Genomic DNA, 20,693 nt, shown 5'->3' with positions numbered 1-20,693 from the left:
TAAATGATCATTTTAGAGGGGAAGATTTACCCAATGCAGAAGCTAGGAGATTTTATGATATGTTGGATGCTGGAAAGCAACCATTGTACGAAGGTTGCAGAGATGGTCATTCAGCTTTATCATCTGCTACAAGATTGATGGGCATTAAGACAGATTATAATTTGGCTGAAGACTGTGTGGATGCGATTGATGATTTTGTAAAAGGTATTCTACCCGAGGATAATGTAGCTCCTGGTTCATACTACGAGGTTCAGAAACTCGTAGCTGGTCTTGGTTTATCGTATCAGGTAATAGATGTATGCAACGACAACTGCATGATTTATTGGAGGGCGGATGAACAGCGGGTTACATGCAAATTTTGTGGAAAGCCTCGTTATAAAGATACGAGTGGAAGAGTTCCAATGCCATATAAAAAGATGTGGTATTTACCTTTGACAGAAAGGTTGCAGAGGTTGTATCTATCTGAACGCACATCGCAACCAATGAGATGGCATGCGGAGCACTCAACAGATGGTGAGATCAGACATCCTTCAGATGCAAAAGCGTGGAAGCATTTCCAATCAAAGTATCCCGACTTTGCGTATGAGAGAAGAAATGTCTACCTTGGATTATGTACTGATGGTTTCAGTCCGTTTGGCAAGAGTGGAAGACAGTATTCTCTATGGCCCGTCATTCTTACACCATACAACCTACCCCCAAACTTGTGCTTGTGACAAGAGTTTTTGTTTCTCTCGATTCTCGTTCCCTGACCAGAGCATCCTAAGAAATCACTTGATGTGTTTCTTCAGCCACTAATATATGAGTTGCAACAACTATGGGCTCAAGGTGCTGAAACATACGATGTTTCGTGTAAAGAAAACTTTCAAATGCGGGCAGTACTAATGTGGACAATAAGTGATTTTCCAGCATATGGTATGTTGTCTGGATGGACAACGCATGGAAGGCTATCATGTCCATATTGTCAAGATAACACTGATGCTTTCCAACTAAAACACGGAAGGAAAACGTGTTGGTTTGACTGTCACAGGAGATTCCTACCACCTGATCATCCATATCGTAGGAGTAGGAATTTGTTTACGAAGAACAAGAGGGTGTTTGACAGCCACCTCCGGAAATTTGTGGGAAAGATTTGAAGATACAACTAAGAGATTTTGGTGCAGAAAGGGCGCCAGACGTCGGTGGACATGAGCGTTTTCCGGTAGATGCTGTTGGAGAACTACATAACTGGCACAAAAAAGTATTTTCTGGGATCTGCTATACTGGGAGGATCATCTGCTAAGGCATAATTTAGATGTCATGCATATTGAGAAGAACTTTTTTGACAATCTCATGAACACGATCCTTAATGTTCAAGGTAAAACAAAGGATAATTTGAAGTCAAGACTGGATTTAGTCGATATATGTGCTCGTTCAGAACTTCATGTTGATGAGAATGGTAGGGCTCCTTTTCCCATATACCGACTTGATGCAGAGGGAAAAGATGCGTTCTTTGATTGGATTTCAAACGATGTGGAATTTCAAGACGGTTACGCATCAAATTTGCGTAACTGTATCGACAGAAAGGAATGAAGGTTTACTGGCTTGAAAAGCCACGATTGCCATGTAATGATGCAGCGCCTCCTTCCGTTCGCCTTCAAGGAACTATTACCACGAAATGTTCATGAAGCAATTGCAGGGATAAGTGGTTTCTTCCGCGATTTATGCACGAGATCAGTGACTCTTGAAGGTATTGAAAATTTGAAGACTAACATAGCCGTGATTCAGTGCAACCTTGAGAAGATATTTCCTCCCTCATTTTTTGATGTTATGGAGCATCTTGTTATTCACCTGGCAAGAGAATTGGAACTTGGTGGTCCTGTGCAGTATAGATGGATGTATCTGTATGAGCGGTATATGTTCCATTTGAAAAAGATGGTGAAAAATTTAAGTAGGGTGGAAGGTTCTATAGTCGCACAGATGATCAATGAAGAAACTTCAAACTTTGCCGAGTACTACTTTCCAGCAGAAGTTCAGACCAAAAACAGAAGACCTGCTCGGCATGATCATAGAGGCGAACGGGCAACATATCATGTTACGGTTCCAGACATTTTCACAGACGTTGGACGACTTAGCGGAAAACCAAAGGACCGTCGACTTACTGAGCAGGAGCGCAGTCATTTGCAAACATATTTGCTCACCAACTGCGAAGACGTTCTTCAATATGAGAGGTAAATAAATGAGCTTACAAATTTTTATTTTAACAAGTTGAAATTTAAATCTTAATTAATTACATTATTGTCATCATATACATGATTTTCATGGCAGAAAAGCGGTTCGAGTATAGATACGCCACAGAGGACGAACTAGAAGAAATGAAGCAGAGAGAATTTACTGGATGGATGTTTACTTATGTGAGTGGTTTAAACAAATTAAAATATATTTTATCACATATTTATACTAATTCACATTTATTGATATAACATATATATATATATATACTAGATTTTGACCCGCGCTTAGAAAGCGCGGGTTTGTTTGTTTTTCATTTATTAATCGAAAACTGATTTACAAATTACCATTATTTTTCATTTCGAACCATAACAATTGAGTTTTTAGGTTTTTATCATTTGTTTTTTTTCTCTTCAAAATATGGTATTTGTTCGAAATATGGTAGCTGTTCTATAATAATGTTTGAGTTTTAAAATTTGTTTTCATATCTGACCTAGATTCATATTTGAACCTATAGACCCGATACATTGTATATAATCCTGTTCGGATTTAATGAAAAATTTGTTAATTAAAAATCCGATATAACCCGGTAAAAACCTAAAAACTCACTATTAACCCGCGATCTAATACTATTGATCCGATAACAAAATATCTTATAGTACTTTTTAAAAAAATTGATTAAATTACTCATATATTTATTAATATTACATAAATTAGTGATTCCTTAGAATTTGATAAAATTTTATCATGTTATCTAAATAAAAAATGATAATATAAAATAACTTATTGATATGACAATATTAGTTTATTTTCGTTATTAATAACCTATTATAAGTTTGTGTTTGTATTTTAGATTTAAAATTTTATTTTAAGATAGTTTTTAAAATATTCTTGAACACTCGTAATTGCCATATTAATATTATGTATAAAATGACATTATACACTGAAAAATGATATTCAAATATGTATATGATATATGGTGTAGGATATACGATTTTGGTTTGTATTGAAAATATGTATAATATTCAAATGATCTATTTTGAATATTGATACGTATATTTAAGAAAATAATATTTTCATGTTTCTTAATTCATTTATTGTTCATAATATATTTATACTTATATTAAATTTAAAATTAATATATCTTTTAAATATATATATAGGCCTATTATTTATAGATCCATTTAGGTGTATCTGTAGGCCCAAAACCAAAAGACTTAAATGCCATTAATGAATTTTATTAATTCTTTGTAAAAATAAGGGTATTTTTGAGAAAAATGCAATTTTCATTAAGGATATAATTTGAGAATGATCCTCTTTTAATGGTATTGATGCTATTAATAGGTGTCTGCTGGTTTGGCCAGAGGTGAAACATTTGACGATTGGATACGTGAGATGGTCGTTGGACCAAACTTTGTTTTGAAGTCATATCCGAGATTTTGTACTCGAGGATATGCATTCACAACTCAGAAGAGGAGACGTTCGAGTACGACTTATGATGCTGGCGTTTGTTCTGCATCAGGAGATGATGTATACTACGGACACATACATGAGATTTTGGAAATCAAGTATTTGGGCATGGTTGGATTGCGCTGTACTGTTTTCTATTGTGATTGGCACGACAACACTCCAGATCGAGGTGTGAGAACAGATGCATTTGGTGTTACATCAGTAAATTCGAGGCGAAAGCTGCAATATTATGATCCTTTCATTCTTGCTTCTCAGGCCGATCAGGTATTTAAATGTTAATTATTCAGAATGATTCATCATCATGTATATTAATTTATAATTTTTTTAAATGTTACAGGTTTGTTATATCAAGTACCCCGGGTGAGGAACAGAGATGATCCATGGGTTACTGTTACAAGACTCAACCCGAGGAATTTCCGAGGAAAGAAGAAATTCCGAGGAATTATTTCCGATGACTTGTTTCGTCGGTATGTCGTCGGAATAACGATATTCCGACGAAATTCCGACGATTTTTTCCCTCAGAATCCTTGTTGTTTTCTTGTAGTGCTCAGCTTGCTTCCTCGCAGCCACTTCCTATTCTCCATAGATCTTCTTGGCTTCCTCAAAGCAATCCATATAAGCCATTTATTGGCTTTGATCTGGAGTTTCTTCTACTTTGGATGAAAATTCAAAGGCCAGCGTTGTCTCTGTAGAATCTTGTTTGTATATGTTGTTTTGGTTCTTGTTAGTATGTTTTTGAAAATATCTGATCGGTGTTGACAAAGCCTCTTTCATCTAGTTTAAGGTGGGTATAATTGCAAACTAGGATCATATACAGTCGATTCAAATTAGGTACCAATGACCAAGTGTTTTTTTAATCAATGGCCAAGCTAGAATCATCTAAACTGAAAAGACCGAGTGTTGTGTTTCTACCAGGACAGGTGTTCATGCTTGGACATATCTAAATGAAACATTGTTGAATCCCTCCCAATTTCTTTTTCAAAAAATAATAATATATATATATATAGTATATAACCTCTAAAATTTTGAAAATGAAATTTATTATAGCAGAAAATGCCTACTTCTTTCAGAAGATTCAGATATCATGTCACCTCTCCATATCAGTTAAGGAGTCCTTCTCCCGGCCTTTTAATAAGTGTGTCTCCCGGTTGGTTTTATGCTTCTCTGGTCCTCGGTGGCTCCGTTAGTTGAAGCAATACAGAGAGGTTGAGGTCTTAAGACTGCCGATGAAGGTTTGGTTGAGAAGGAGATTTTAATCTCAGGTGTATGTTTCCTTTCGAATTGGTAGGATTTGTGGTTCTGGCTTGGTACTGTGAACTGGAGGTTCAAGTATGTTGAGTTTGGTTTCGTTGTATTGGTCACTGCATCGTTTACTCTCTCTTGTGCTTGGTTGGTCTCGGCAAGACTTCCGGCTGTTTCAATGTTAGATGACTCTCTTCTTTCCCCTGGTCTAGGATTGGTTATGGGTTTTGTTGTAGGAGTGCAGTTTTTTCAGTGTTCATTGTAGTTGTTATGTGTTGCCCGGTGTTTGGGTTCTAGATTCCCTTTTATGGGCGAAGTTTCCGAGGAATTTAAGGTGTTTCCGCCGGTTTGGATTCCACCCTTGTATGTTTCTCAGTTTTATAAATCAAATTTGCGGAAAAAAAAAAAGGTTTTTTGAGAAAGGTGGAATAAAAAAAGTTAAGACAGTGTAAACTGTTTGATGTATCGAAAGAGTACATTCACGGTCTTCTGAAACTACTAAGCGTCTTTATCTTCACCTTTGATCCTTGATTCTTCTTCTTTTCTGACATTGTTCAGATGCTCGTTCTCTAATCTGTTGTCCACGAACCAGACCAAGAACATAAAACAGAGTTATTAACTGAATATTAACGGTACAAAACAGAATGTGGAATCATTGATATGAGTTTTGAAGTTTCATTTTCACCTGAAGAAATTCCATATACCACGGCGAATTATCTCAAGACTAGCTACAACAGCAACCATCGTCTGGGTACTATGCCTAAAGGGGAGGTTGAAATCCAGAACCGTTTGGATCCATGCAAATCTCAGCAGGACATTCAAAACCTAATACATGTTACAAACATCAGTTTCCGTGAACACTTTTGATGGAATCAATAAGAGTATTTCTGTTTTGAGACTCACCATGGCGATGAAGTATACTTCCTTCTGAGGAATGAGGAGGTTATCCCGAAGCCAGCGGTTTTCGGATCCCCGTTTTAGAAGACCCCAATCATGGACAAAGTCCCAGTAAGTACCAAATATTGCAGCTACAACTGAGAAGATAATGGCTAAAACTCTCCAAGCGATTTGAGCTGGCTGGATACTGTAAGCAGTTCTGAAGCAAACCGCCACTATTGTCAAGAAGTACTTGAGTCCGTTCCACCTGTGATCCGTTTTTTTATCATCAACCAGTCGTCGCAGGCACTGCATTGGGTGCAAGTTTAGTTATTGAATAAAGGCTAGAGATGTTAGGTTTTTCTTTTTGGAAAAAAGAAGATATGTACCTGAAGGAGGCGAGAGACGAAAGGGATGACAGCAACAATGAAGAAGAAACCATTGTACGCATGAGACTTGGTACAAGTGTTCTTTCTGTGTTTGAAATCACCCCAACCATAGTAACATATGTAGAACTCGAAGCTTCGAAGAGCTTGAACCTGGCTAGTGAATTGATCGCCCAAGAAGCTATCAGCAAATGATACCTGCATGAGAAATGAAAAAACAAATGGACAGTTCAAGACCTACTATAATTGGAATGTTACAAGATTATTTCTCTCTGGTCAACAAGCTTATTCGGTCTCTGGTTTACCTCATAAAAAGGAGCGGCGATGCAATGAAACATACATGTAAGGTAGAATTTGCGTTTCGAGTGATAAAAGAAATCGAATGGCAGATATAGAACCCCAAATATACCCTGCAAAAGTGGAAAACAAAAACATAACGGAGTTGTTATGATGCCAGTGTTTTAATGGCTGATTTTTTTTATTACAAAACTGAAAACTCTGATTCCCTGGATTTTGGAACTCACAATAAGTAGGAAAAGAGGAAGAAGTTCGGTGAATGCTTGATAGTCTTTTGTTTCAGGATCTACCTCCATGTCAAGATTTGCAAGAACACAAAGCAATGCAAAGACGCCAATGCTGAAAGCCACAAGCAGGACTTGTCTATGTCCAAGTTCAGTTCCTTGCTTGAACCCAAATATTTTGGAATAGTTTATTCTGTATCGCCTCCAGTAGTATATATTCGCAGCATACACCATGATATGCAGCATTACAAAACCGAACCAGCTGCAAGAAACAGCATAGAAGAAGACATCAACATCTAAGCAACGCAACATAGACGAATTCTCCATATAAATATTTTAAGAAGAAATGACAAGTTTACTATAGCTTCTTACCTATAAAGTGGGAACATAGTATTCATGTATATCTCCTGGCCATCCTCCTGCAAGCTATTTCGGGTGCGGATGATCGCAGCAAGAGCCACTATAAGAGAGAAAACGCATCCAGCCGAGAAACCTGAAACCAATATCCTCCTCGTAATAATAAGTTTGAACTTCTAAAACCAATTGATGCAAGTTTCTGATTTTTACCTGTGGAGAATGTAAGTCTGTGCCTCTCTCGTGTCATTTTAGGCCGTAGAATGTTCATTCCTTTGGTTCGATTATCTTCTGCAAAATGTTTTATGAAGTCCTCTTCAACACGCTTTGTGAGTCGCACGACCTGTCGTCATAACAGAGGATCCAGAGAAGATAAAAACAAAAACAGAGGACTTGGCGATGATACTTTGCCAATTGGTTCAAAAACTCTTACGTCATCAGAGCTTCCGAGGTATGAACTATCAACCACTTTCATGTAGGGGTTCCTTGCATCCCTCGAAGCTATCTATAAGACATACATTTAGTCGAACACAGTTTCAGTCATATAATATATAACCAGGACTGTATATAACTCCAACTCAAAGTATCAAACCTTACCTTCTCATACTTCTTCAATATCTTCGAGAACGCCTTTGCATTCGAAAAGCTGCATATGCATAATTTAAGACCCATCAATCACAGACAAATAATAAGATTCAAAAAGTCGCAATCCTACTCCGAAACTTATGCGCCACCTGTAGTTCTGTAGATCTATAATCTCACGATAGAACTTGATGTAAGCGTGCTTCAGTTTCTTGACTTTCTTCGAATTTTCTCTGCTTAATTTTAACTCGGTCTTATTCGATTCCTGGATATTTCCTCTTGTGTTGTTGCTCATCTTGCTCGTATCCATTGCATCGGCCGATTCTATGGCTCCATCTTCTGATTGACCAACTCTGCTCGACTCTCCATCCTCTATCACCACCGTATGAGCTTGACTTCGAACTATCACTACAAATTTGAACGTTGATTTTATTTAGTTACGTCACAATGCCATTTGTATAAACCGGATCTTAGATTCAACCAATTTAATCCGGTTTGGTACAGTGCAGAATTGACTTGATGATTGCAACGTGGATCACCGCCACAAACCAAGCGATTTAAGGTCTGGCTCGTTTATACATAAGTGATGTTCGTTTTATAAACGCCTATTGGCGGCATCGTGTCAGAATTACAATCATGACCACTGCAGATGTTGTACAAACAAACCAACACGGATCTGTTTATTCAGCCGCAGCGTCAAATTCAACCATTATGGTTGCTGTTGTGGCTAAAGGCTTTTATGGATGTGAGCGTTTACGATTTTAAGTATTATTAAAATGATTTGTATAATTGGTACAACCGTTAAAAAATTGATTAGTTTATGAAATATTTATGATTCATTCACTACTAAATGTACTGATGGTTTAATAATAAATTAATAATATTAATATTTTATATAATTATAAAATATTGAAAATGTTATTATTACTATGAATATAAAAAAAATATTTGTAAAATCATAGTTTTAAATTTAAAAAAAATACTTTTGAGATTTTATAAGTATTCATTAATAATAGCAATCCCAATTAATTACAAAGGTTGTGAATTCCACTTAAATTGAAAGGTTGTGTATTGGGGAAATTACATGTTTACAACTTTCATGCTACGATTTTTCATTTATACCACAACTAAAAAGACATTTTCAAAAATATCTTCTTCACTAAGTGACAAAAGACTCTTATGTCCATGTTCTTTAAATATATAATAAATAAATATTTAAATAAATAAAAATCTAAAAAAATAAAAAATAATTTTTTTAATTTTTTTTTTAATTACACTATTTCGAAATTCAAACCTTAAAACCTAAACTCAACTCTAAACCCTAGACAATCAATCCTAAACCCTATTTCTTTTAAATACGAACCCTAAACCCTAAACCATCAATCCTAAACCCTATTTTTTTTAAATAAACTCTAAACCATGAAACATCAACTCTAATCTCTAAACCCCGAAACATCAACTCTAAACCCTAAACCCTAAACCCTAAACCTTCAACTCTAAACCTTAAAACATCAATTTTAAACCCCAAACCCTAAACCTTCGACTCTAAACCCTAAAACATCAACTCTAAGCCCTAAACCCTAAACTTTAACTCTAAACCCTAAACTATCAACACTAAACCCTAAACCCTAAACCCTAAAAATAAACTCTAAACCCTAAAGTCTAAAAAATTAACCCTAAACCCTAAAACATCAACTCTAAACCCTAAATCCTAAACTTTCAACTCTAAACCCTAAATCCTAAATCCTAAGCCTTAAACCCTAAAACCCTAAAGTTGATGTTTTACGGTTTAGATTTGAAGATTTAGGGTTTACGGTTTACGTTTAGGGTTTAAAGTTGATGTTTTAGGGTTTAGATTTGAAGGTTTAGGATTCAAATTTCAAAAAAATATAAGGTTTAGGGTTTACGTTTAGGATTTAGAGTTGATGTTTTAGGGTTTTGATTTGAAGGTTTAGGGTTTAGAGTTGATGTTTCATGATTTAGGGTTTAGAGTTGATGATTTAGGGTTTAAAGTTGATGTTTTAAGTTTAGAGTTAGGGTTTAGGGTTTACGTTTAGGGTTTAGAGTTGATGTTTTAGGGTTTAGATTTGAAATTTTAGGGTTTAGGGTTTAGAGTTGATGTTTCGGGGTTTAGAGTTGATATTTCATGGTTTAAGGTTTAAAGTTAATGATTTAGGGTTTAGAATTGATGTTTTAAGTTTAGATTAGTTAACCATATGATTTTTTTTTTGTCAAAGGTAATCAAAATGTTATAAATGTCTTTTCCCCTTCATTAAAGATGAGGGTAAAAGTGGTTAGTGTAAACATAAAAAATGGTATCATGAAAATATTATTTTAGGCAATTTACCTTGTGTATTTCTAAAAATTGTAAAAAAATTATGTCTTTTCTAAAAGTTAAATGTTGAAAGTTGAAAGGTTATGCATTTTCTACAAGTTGTTTAAATAGAAATCTCAATTAATATTGAAAAGTTATATTTTTTCAACTATTTAACTGCTGAAAAATATTTAATGTTGAAAGGTTGTATCTTTTCAACCTTGTAAATATTGAAAATTGTTATAGAAAAATGTTTATGCATGTCTTTTAAATTATATCTGGAATCTCAATTAATGTAAAAGGTTATGTTTTCCAATAAGTAACTATTACAAATTGTTATGAGAAATTATTTAGATGTGTATTTTCATCGTATGAATGCATTTTTAAATCTAGAAAATGAATTTTGATTATTTAAATAATTTATTAGCCTAAAGAGTCATGTCTTTTCATTATACAAGACATATTATTATTTTTAAATAATTGTTAATGTATGTAATAAGTGTCCTTCTATAGTTAAGATTTTTTTATATGTAGTAATAGATTTCTTCAAATGTACTGTAAAGACACATTTTTAAAAAAAAACCTCTAAAAAATAAACACTTCTAATAATGTAGCTGTTGCATCTTTTGCACAAACAATTGCAATGCTTCAGCCATTATATAACTGACTAATTTTCCACATTTTACTTTTTCATTAGAATTTGATACGGTTGTAGCCTTAATTTCTAATTTCCTCATGCCTGTTACTTTTCACTACACTTTAATTTCTTTTTTACACTTTAAATTTAAACTTCTGTACAAAACGATTCATCAGAAACGTGCAACAGTTGGAATCAATTATTTCCCCCACATACATCGCCAGCTTTAATTCATAATCACACCGAAGTATAACAAGATGGAACAATTAATGGGAGATATAATTGTTCGCTTGATTCATAAATGGGAATTACAAAGTCGAAGGAGAGAAAGCATTTCAATTAGCCAAGAACTTTTGTTGTTGGATAATAAAGTAGCCCTTTCTAATAATTATTCTAACATATAATTCTGTCTATTAATTCATTTTTATATTTATTTTTGTGAAGGGAGATCTGTTAAAAGCTACTATTAATCATCGGTCATCCCATTTTACAAACATTTTTCAAAGAATAATCTATCTACGATATTAGTAACTTTGACATCACATTTGATACAAGGTTTAATGATATGGTAAATTATATACGTATGACACATATATGATCCGTTTTGTTATCAACCAAATAACTAGGCACAACTCTTAAATTTTTAGAGATGATATTGAAAGAGACATATATAATTTGACAACTTCTTTTCAACTAATGCAACTTTTAGTATGAAACAACAAAACCTTTGATATTAATTAGAATTGCTATATTTTAAATAAGAATCCAACAAAATTGTCAAAGGATATATGATTTTTTCATTTTTAAAATTTTCACTATGTGAAAGAACGTGTTTTTTCATCTTAAATATTGTATTAGTTTTTAAGAGATTGTTAAAACGTATAAGGAAGTGTCTTTTCATAAAGATGTTTTTTTTCATGTTAAAAATTTCACTCAGTTTTAAGAAATTGTTAAAGTGTATAAGAAATTGTCTTTTTATCATAAAATTTTATAGGTTTTTTAAACAATATCTTTTTATTCTAAAGATGTGTTTTAAAAAAAAACTGCATAGATTTTCAAAGTATTCTCAAAATGTCTAGGATATATTCCTCAATTTCAAAATAATGTATATTCTAGAGTTTTCACACTTATTAAGAAAATACGTAAAATTTTGATAATAATGCATTGTTTTCCGTGTTAAACTATTTTCTATGATTTATAACCAATCAAAACTCAGTAAACACAATTAATGTCTTTGAAATTTACAATTTACCATTATTACATACATTGAAAATGTAAAATATAGATCTTCTAGAAATATTTTTTTTCTTCTAAAACATGAATCATTATGAAACGGATGAAGTATCTTTTATCCTAAAAATTGCATAAGCTTTTAATGAGTTATTTTTAATTCATTTAGATATATATTTTATATACATTTAATGAATATTAAAATTGTCTAAAATATTTGTGTTTGACTTTTAACCATTGCAACCTTTAAATTTCTATATAGAGAGTTGTAGGTATTAACAAATCATAAGTAAAAACAAATAAATGGTAGAGATAAAGAAAGAAATCCACTTTTTCTATTGATCATCAAAGATGTCGAAGAAGCATATCAAACACAGAGAACTTTATTTGTTATTCATATATCTTAATTAAAAATAAGAATGGGACTGTGGTCGTCTTATCTACAAAAGGATTTTGTGTAGTCTAATGCTTGGAATAAAGTCAAATACTCTTTTAAGAAGTGATCTTTTGCTCGATTTAATCATTATCCAAATATATAATTCACATTTTTGTGTTACTAACTGCACATAAATAATAGAATTGTTAATAATAAAATTACTAAAATCTTATCTAACCTGTGTCTTTTTTCATTTTTATAGTTCCATATATTTTGATGAATGTTAATTTGTTAGTTGTTTATATCTATTTTTTATACCTTAAAATAATCCAGATAAATATCTAAAGATGTATCTTTTCATTTAATTTGTTGAATAGTGATCTATTAATGTGTTTTTTCTTGTTTTATTTTTCGTTTATATATGCTATACTTTTTAAAAAATCATAAAAATAACTTAAACTACCTATCCAACCAAATTTTCACAAATTAATTTTAATGAAAATATGATTTATGCTACTGAACCAATACAACTCTACGTTTTGGAATATGGTTTCAAACAAATCACGAATATGTTACTAAATAAGATTTCTTAAATTTATAAATTACATTATAAATTTTGTAAGTGATTAGACATGTATCTTATTTAGCTTTGATATATTTGTAATTTTATTACAACTAACCTATAAATAAATATAGATTTTTAATATTATTAGTAAAAAGAATATAGATGCTTGCAAAATAATTTTATAACACATGTATTTCTTCAAAAGCAATTATATAAAATGCAGCATATTTTATTTACAAAATGACTTCCCGTGCGATATCGCACGGTTCCTTACCTAGTATATATAATACAAATAAAAATAATATATATCTATGTAGTAAATATTTTCATAATAGAATTTTTTATCTCAATTTAAAAAAATTAGTTAAAAAGTTTAATTCTTATATTTATATATATTTTCAATATATATATATATTTAACATTTCGTAAATGCTAATTGAAACTAAATTTTGAAAGTTTAGAGCGGTAGAAAGCTATTTTTGGTGTTTTTATAATTGTTGTAAAACGCTAAAAAATTGCTACCATTCGCAAACGTTGAAGACAGATCTAGTACATAAATATAACATCCCGAACAAAAACAAATTCGTTACGCAAACTTACAGAAAATGTTAAGTTTATGAAAATTCATTTTGAACCAATTTCTTAATCTGGTTTCGTAGCCGGAAACCACGAAACTAAACATCCGAATTTGGAAATGTCATGTGTCTATTGTTGCTTACTTTAAATTCTTGTTGTTTGCTTGTCGAAAGTCAGTGAGTGGTGGAAAAGTAGCCATGTGTCTATTGTTGCTTACTTGCTTACTTGATTTAGCTCCGACGGGACTAGAAGGAGAGATATCCGCCGACAGTGGAGTGATCTCTTCATCCCTTTCTTCCCATTCGCACCTTTCTGGATTCTCAACTTTAGCGCGAGAAGCTCTGAAATTTATAGAGTTTAAAACAATTATTAAATTATCAGTATATAGTTTATCTAATCATTATAGAGATCATACATATTAGCCACTCTTTTCCAACGCGAATATTTTATATCGTTATGCTTAGAACCGGCCGTGATCAAAGCTTCCAGCTTTCCTTGAAGCCCTTCTTCTTCTTTCAACACTTTCTCAGCTTTCTCTTCGTAAAACTTTATGACTTTATTGAATTCCTTATCTAGTCGTCCGAAAAACTCTCTCTCGTACTCTCCTACTTCCCCCTCCATCAGAAACTTCGTCTGGACCTGGCCATCAGCAGTGGTCTCCACCTCAATCGGCCTAGTCGTCGTAGTTTTCGCCTTCAATTGCACCCCTCCCTCGACGTCTTGAGAATTACAGAGTCTTTGTCTTCGCGGAGTAAAGAGTTGTAAACAGCTAAATAGGCTGTCCAGAGTCATTTTCCGGTTTAATCCTCCGCTGTGGTGATCCCTGTGTTTGAGAAGGATTTTGAGATAATCGTAGTCCATGTAAGCTTGTTGCCACTCTGACACCATCTGAGACGAAAACTCCTTCCCGAACTTCATTTCGACTCTTTTCTCGATTCTTAGTTTTTTTTTTTTTTTGTTATTCTATGTTTCTCTGATGAGAACTGATGAGCAGAGTAAGGATGTATATATTCAGAGTAAGGATGTATATATATATATATATATACACCTAAGTTTTTCTAAATTTATGTTAATCATGGACTTGCAGTTGATTTAAAACTAATTAGAAATCAAAGTATCGATTATACTTTTAGTATATTACTTCACTATCTATCCAACTATTGATGAGAAATTTTTTTCTCTCATTTACACTTTATCACACTCAAGCATAAACGATAACGGTCGAAGTATATATTTTTCAAGATGCCACAGTTTGCGACATTTATTTTCACTACTCACTATGATTTAATACAATTAAGTTTTTAGGAAGCCAAACGAACATTTTGTTTTAGTAGTTCTTACAATAGATTTGTATCATCGTAGTTTGGTTATAAGCCACATTGATCAAAATGTCGTAATTGGAAAAAAATAACTGAAGACATTTTTTATTTTAACTAATCTATTGCTCATTATCATCTCGCGCGAGAGTATTTTATATTCGTAGTGAACGAGACCCTGATTAATCGCATTGCATGTATCAAGATCATTATACTGTAAGAACTACTAGATCTCGACAGTTTTTGTTTTTATTTATTTTTATATAAATATTTTGTTTTTAATTCTAAATTGGTATATATTATAATATATATGTGTCTATCTATTTTTAAAACATAATAAGTTTACTGTATATTTTTTTCGTTGAATATATTGTTTCAAACTTTCACATGTATTTGTATATTCTTCTATATATATATTTTCGGATTATTATTTCATTATTATAATCGTAACTATATATATATAAAGATTAGTAAAATATTGTTTTATTGTCATTCAAAGATATTGTAACATTTCACAAATTTATAAAGTTTTTAAAAAATTAAACTTTTTGCTTCATAGATTTATATTATCGAGTAAATAATTAAACATTTAATTTTTCTTTAATTGTTAAAATAAATTATACAGTTTAAAATTTGTTTTCATTGGTTTAAAGTAGTAAACATTAATCATTGTTAGATAATATGATTTTTGTTATTTATAAAAAATCTTTATATTTTAAAAGTTAACATCAACAAATATTTAAATATTTAGCATATAGAGGTATAGTATTACAACATTAAATTATATCTATTTAATTTATACTATCTACATATCTAAGGGATCATCTATTATTTAAATGTAATTATTGATAGCCCAATAAAAATTTCTGGTATGCCTAAAATTTAAATGATAAGATTAGATATTAAATGTAACATGACTTTATAGGAATAGATCCATTAGGTCTATTTTTTAAAAAATCACACATGAATCAAGATTGTGACTTATATTTTAATATATAAGATAAGATACTAAAACAAAATGTTCCGTATCTCCTCTTCTGAAAAATGAAATGTATACAAACCACGTTGATCTATATGTTGTAAAAGAGTAGCTGAATTTTTTTTGACATGTTCGATTTAATAAATCCGTTAATCAGTGTCATATGTTATTATACTCGAGTTGACATGTTGGATGTATTAATATTATTAACCGTAAGATCCCAAAGGTTTTATAGATAAATCTCAATAGGCATTGCATCCGGACATACAAAACTCCATTGTTAAGGACACGGTTAGGCAGTCAATGCTATTCAAACCCATGACAGAGTTTAAGATGAAATTTATTTACCACTAGACCAAACCGATTTGGTTGACGTATTTTTTCTTTTGGGTATTCCTGGTTTGTGAAAATATCCAGACTAATTCAAGCATACGGGTGTATTATTCATTTCAATAAGTAGTTGATGAAAATGGTTACATGCAAATAATTAATTGTGGAATTATATTTCATTATTTTATAGTATATAGTATATCGTAATTAACCTTGCATGGGTTTGTTAAGCGTAAAGTACGTGAAATTTTTTTTCAAGTTAAGAACAAGAAATACAAGAGTAGAAATTATTTACTAAGAAGAGAATCTCCTATATATTAATTGAGAAGCATTTGAAAAATTAGAACTTTAATTTTGTATTAATTAAAAAAAACCCCAAATCCTAGGTGGCACTCTAAATGCCATCTAAATTCTATTTCAAAGAATTCTATAGCATCTAATATAAAATATAGTTTAATCTAATGGTGTCACATTATTCCATTATTATATAACACTAGAGAACATTATATTAACCTAAAATATAGGAAGTGTGTATTATTTCCTTAAATAAAAGCTACGGAATTACCTAATATGATTTACATATATATGACAATTAATGATTATGAATAATAAAGATTTGATAACAATTTTTGCATCATTCTTCATTTTTGTTTAAATTTATATTATTAAAAAAAATTAAACAATCACATTAGCCATATAATAAAAAAATTAGATTTTTTCTTATATGTTATATTTTGAATTTTTTAAAATGACTTTAAATTACAAAAATGAAGAAACTTTATATCTTATATATTTTTTTAAAACGACTTTAAAATACACAAATGAGGACACCTTATATGTTATATTTTTCTTATATGTAATATTTTAAATTTTTTTAAAATGACTTTAAATTATAAAAATGTAAGTTTTCCTTAAGTATACGACTAAAAACATTAAAATGACATGTATCAGTTCGATGGTTGTTTTGAAAGCTTTCAAAATCATATGTAAGATAAAAATCAAAATAATTCAACTGTGAAAACAATAGTGTTCACTTTTTCAAGAATGTGTTCGAGAGAAAAAATAAGGTTTTTATGTCATAATTTGTTTAATGTCCACTAGAGAACATTATATTAACCTAAAATATAAGAAGTGTGTATTCTTTCCATAAATAAAAGCTACGAAATTACCTAATATGATTTACATATATAAGACAATTAATGATTATAACTAATAAAGATTTGATAACAATTTTTGCATCTTTTTTCATTTTGTTTAATTTTATAGTATTAAAAAAAATAAACAATCACATTAACCATATAATAAAAAATAGACTTTTTCTTATATGTTATATTTTGAATTTTTTAAAATGACTTTAAATTACAAAAATGAGGACACCTTATATGTTATATTTTTCTTATATGTTATATTTTTTCTTATATGTTATATTTTGAATTTTTTAAAACGACTTTAAATTACAAAAATGTAAGTTTTCCTTAAGTATACGACTAAAAACATTAAAATGACATGTATCAATTCGATGGTTGACAAGAATGTGTTCGATGGAAAAAATAAGGTTTTTATGTTATAATTTGTTTAATGTCCAATCCGATCAACCCATGATGTATTAATTATAGTTTTGTTCCATTATTTTTAATACAAATTGATCCGATCCATCGAAAAGAAATTATATAATAACAATAAAAAATATTTTATATATATAAATAAAATGATCAAATATATAAAAGAAACTATTGATAATATATACAAATAAGCTCACCAAAGCGCAGGTCTTATCCTAGTTTTGTTATTTTAGAACGATAGTATCATTTGGTCAAGTGGTCAAATAGCCTGGTTTCTAAAACTACAGCAAAACAAAAGGTTATTAAATGGAAATCGGGCTTTATGACCACCAAAAAAATTTATCATTAGGTAACTAACTAAAAAAAAGTTTGACTAAGATATTCAACGTATTTTCTAAAATATATATCAAACTACTCTTGAACACAACCGGTTAACCTCTTATCCTATCTTCTTTATTCTTTTCTATGCAATTAACATTTACATATGTTTATTGTTTTGTTTTATTCTCATCATCAATTTATCTCTTTTAATTTTATTCCACTTGTGTAAATATTATATATATATATATTATTTATATTTGAGTTCGAGTTAGTGATTGAAATTTAGGGTTTAGTATTTATGGATTGGGATAATGTTTAGAATTAGAAGTTTTGGATGGATTATAATCCTATGCTAATTCGGTCATATATAATAGAACACCCAGTTCATATGTGTGGTCAATAAACGTATGATGTGGATGACTCCTCTTTTTTTCCTGTCTATTTATATAATATAGTATAATATTACAAAATATTATATTCTGTTAATTTTTTTTCCAGTTGTGTAAATATTATAAATATATATTTAGGTTGGGTTTAGTGACTGGGATTTAGGGTTTAGTATCTATGGGTTGGAGTAGTGTTTAGTATTAGGAGTTGTGGATGGGTTATAATCATGTATTTCTTCGGCCATATGAAATAAAACACTCAATGCATATGTGTGTGGTCAACAAACCTGTGACGTGGATGGCTTCTCCTTATTTCCTATCTATTTATATAGTATAGTATAATATTACAAAATATTATATACTATTTTCAGATTTTTATTTTTTGTAAATATATTATAAATATATAAATAGTTTATATTTAGGTTTGGGTTTAGTGATCGAGATTTAAGGTTTATTATTTATGAAATATAACACTCAGTGTGTATGTATGTGGTCAATAAACGTGTGATGTGGATGACTCTTCCTTCTTTCCTATTATTCATATTGATTGCAAACTTATTAAAAAAGCGGTAAAACCGGCTGGGAAATGGCGTAAATGTCTGACATTACATTATGTCAAAATCAATGCTATTTACCTAATTTATACTTCATATATTGCTATTACACAAATAAGCACATTTTTCAATAGGTATAATTTTCTGAATAACCATATTGTGAATGAAAATTAAGAAAATATCATTGATTTTGACATAATTATCAAACTAACATTTATCCCACTATTGAGCCGGTTATACCCTCTTCATTTGCAGGTACCTGGTGAATGAGGGAGAAAGCTTTGACATCAGTGAAGGGAGAAATGGACAAGGGTTAACGAGCATTAATTACAATGAAAGCACGTAAACTCACCTACGTCACACGTTTAGTTACCACATATGTATGTGTTATAAAGCAAGTAGATGAAAATATAACATTGTTTTAATGAATGGAGTATTTCATTTATTACACAATGTAAGTCCATTTCCATAACAACCATTTAGTATAAAGAGGGAATACAAAAAATAATTAAATAATGTAAAATGAGTGAATCAAAACAGATTTTTAGTAAAAGTAGTATTTCATATCGGAAAAGTAGTATAGGATACTAATCCCACCCATTTCGAAGTGATCTATTCCATATCACAAAAATAGAATAGGACACCAGCACCATCCCAACATCTAAATAATAAACCATATCATAACCTCACCTTCAACCTTTAAATACTAAACCCTAATCACAAAATCCTAAATCGTAATCACTAAACCCTAAATCCAAACAGAAACCCTAAATCCAAATATAAAGCATAAACTCGAATAGAATGGAACAAAACAAGTAGCATAGTACGTATTAGTGAAATTATGAAATATCTATAATTGCATGAAAGAAGTTAATGCTGACTCAACCTCAACCTCCACCTTCCAAATGGTAAACCTTAAACTCTAATCACTAAATCCTAAACCCAAATATAAACCTTAAATCCAAATATCAATATTTGAAAATAGTACATAATATTATGTAATAGTAAACTATATTATGTAATATTAAACTATACAATATAGAGCATTCATCGTAATAATCTACTTTTAAATGTAAAATATAATCATTATAAACATAATAATATAAATTTGTGTGAAATTTACATTTGTATGAATGTGGTTAACTAAATACAAAAATTGAGTTAACTAAATGCTAATAAAATTTAGACTTGTATGAGTGCGGTTAACGAAATGATAATATGATATTCCATTTCACATGTATGACATTTCCTTTACATGTCCATGATCTATTTAATCTATATACATACTGCATCATTACATATAAATGAGAATATACACATTGATGTGTGATCTTTCCTATACAAGAGTCCAAAAAAATGTTATGTTTACATGAGTTAAGTCTATTTTACATATGATCAAATACTATCCGGAATTCCAGAAATTTCCCCCTTCTGTCACTGACGAACATTAACTTGAATTCGCTTACAAAGGCTGATTGGTGGGAGAAATACCATGTGAAAAATGAATCTATACAACACACGACATATTCCATGAAATATAAAATAAACAAACAGTGTCTATACTATGCAGACATAAATCTGTACTATTTATGTTACTATATATATATAGTATATTCCATTTACAAATATATCCACACACATTTACGTTGATGCACATTTACAAATCTATTCCATGTTGATACTCATTCATATGGACTGCCTTAAACACTGGAATAGAAACAAACCTTTCATACAAACAAAAAGCCGTAAACTTGTGGTTACTTTACTTTTGCAATGACATATGGTGCAGATTAGAAGAATCTAAACCAGTCTCTTATATTTTCAAGTTGTTTGTGTTTCGAATAACCCAGATTAAAAGATTTGAGATATCTTAAAGTGAAGTTATTTTCGGTTTTATGTGAGATTTGC

General features: G+C 30.7%; 1 protein-coding gene across 2 annotated transcripts; it reads right to left on the bottom strand.

Moving 5' to 3' along the window:
* Window positions 1–5,310: 5,310 nt before the first annotated feature.
* On the bottom strand, window positions 5,311–14,408 carry LOC106377445 (phosphate transporter PHO1 homolog 3-like). Of its 2 annotated transcripts, none has more exons than XM_048758047.1 (13): window positions 13,753–14,408; window positions 13,563–13,678; window positions 7,792–8,047; window positions 7,655–7,703; window positions 7,491–7,562; window positions 7,271–7,400; window positions 7,076–7,196; window positions 6,707–6,965; window positions 6,488–6,592; window positions 6,186–6,380; window positions 5,824–6,105; window positions 5,606–5,745; window positions 5,311–5,494 (listed from the first exon to the last, which is right to left on the bottom strand). In XM_048758047.1, exons 1-13 carry the CDS (start codon window positions 14,253–14,255, stop codon window positions 5,419–5,421), a joined length of 2,304 nt encoding a protein of 767 aa, XP_048614004.1. In that variant the 5' UTR covers window positions 14,256–14,408; the 3' UTR covers window positions 5,311–5,418. The 2 variants fall into 2 exon arrangements, with proteins under 2 accessions (XP_048614004.1, XP_048614005.1); XM_048758048.1 differs by having other exon boundaries at window positions 6,770–6,965.
* Between the last annotated feature and the right edge of the window lie 6,285 nt (window positions 14,409–20,693).

This window comes from Brassica napus, chromosome C5 (genome assembly GCF_020379485.1).
Source record: "Brassica napus cultivar Da-Ae chromosome C5, Da-Ae, whole genome shotgun sequence".
In the NCBI taxonomy this organism is placed as follows: Eukaryota; Viridiplantae; Streptophyta; class Magnoliopsida; order Brassicales; family Brassicaceae; genus Brassica; species Brassica napus.
Note: the sequence above shows the minus strand (reverse complement) of the source record. Positions and strands in the feature narration are given on the sequence as shown.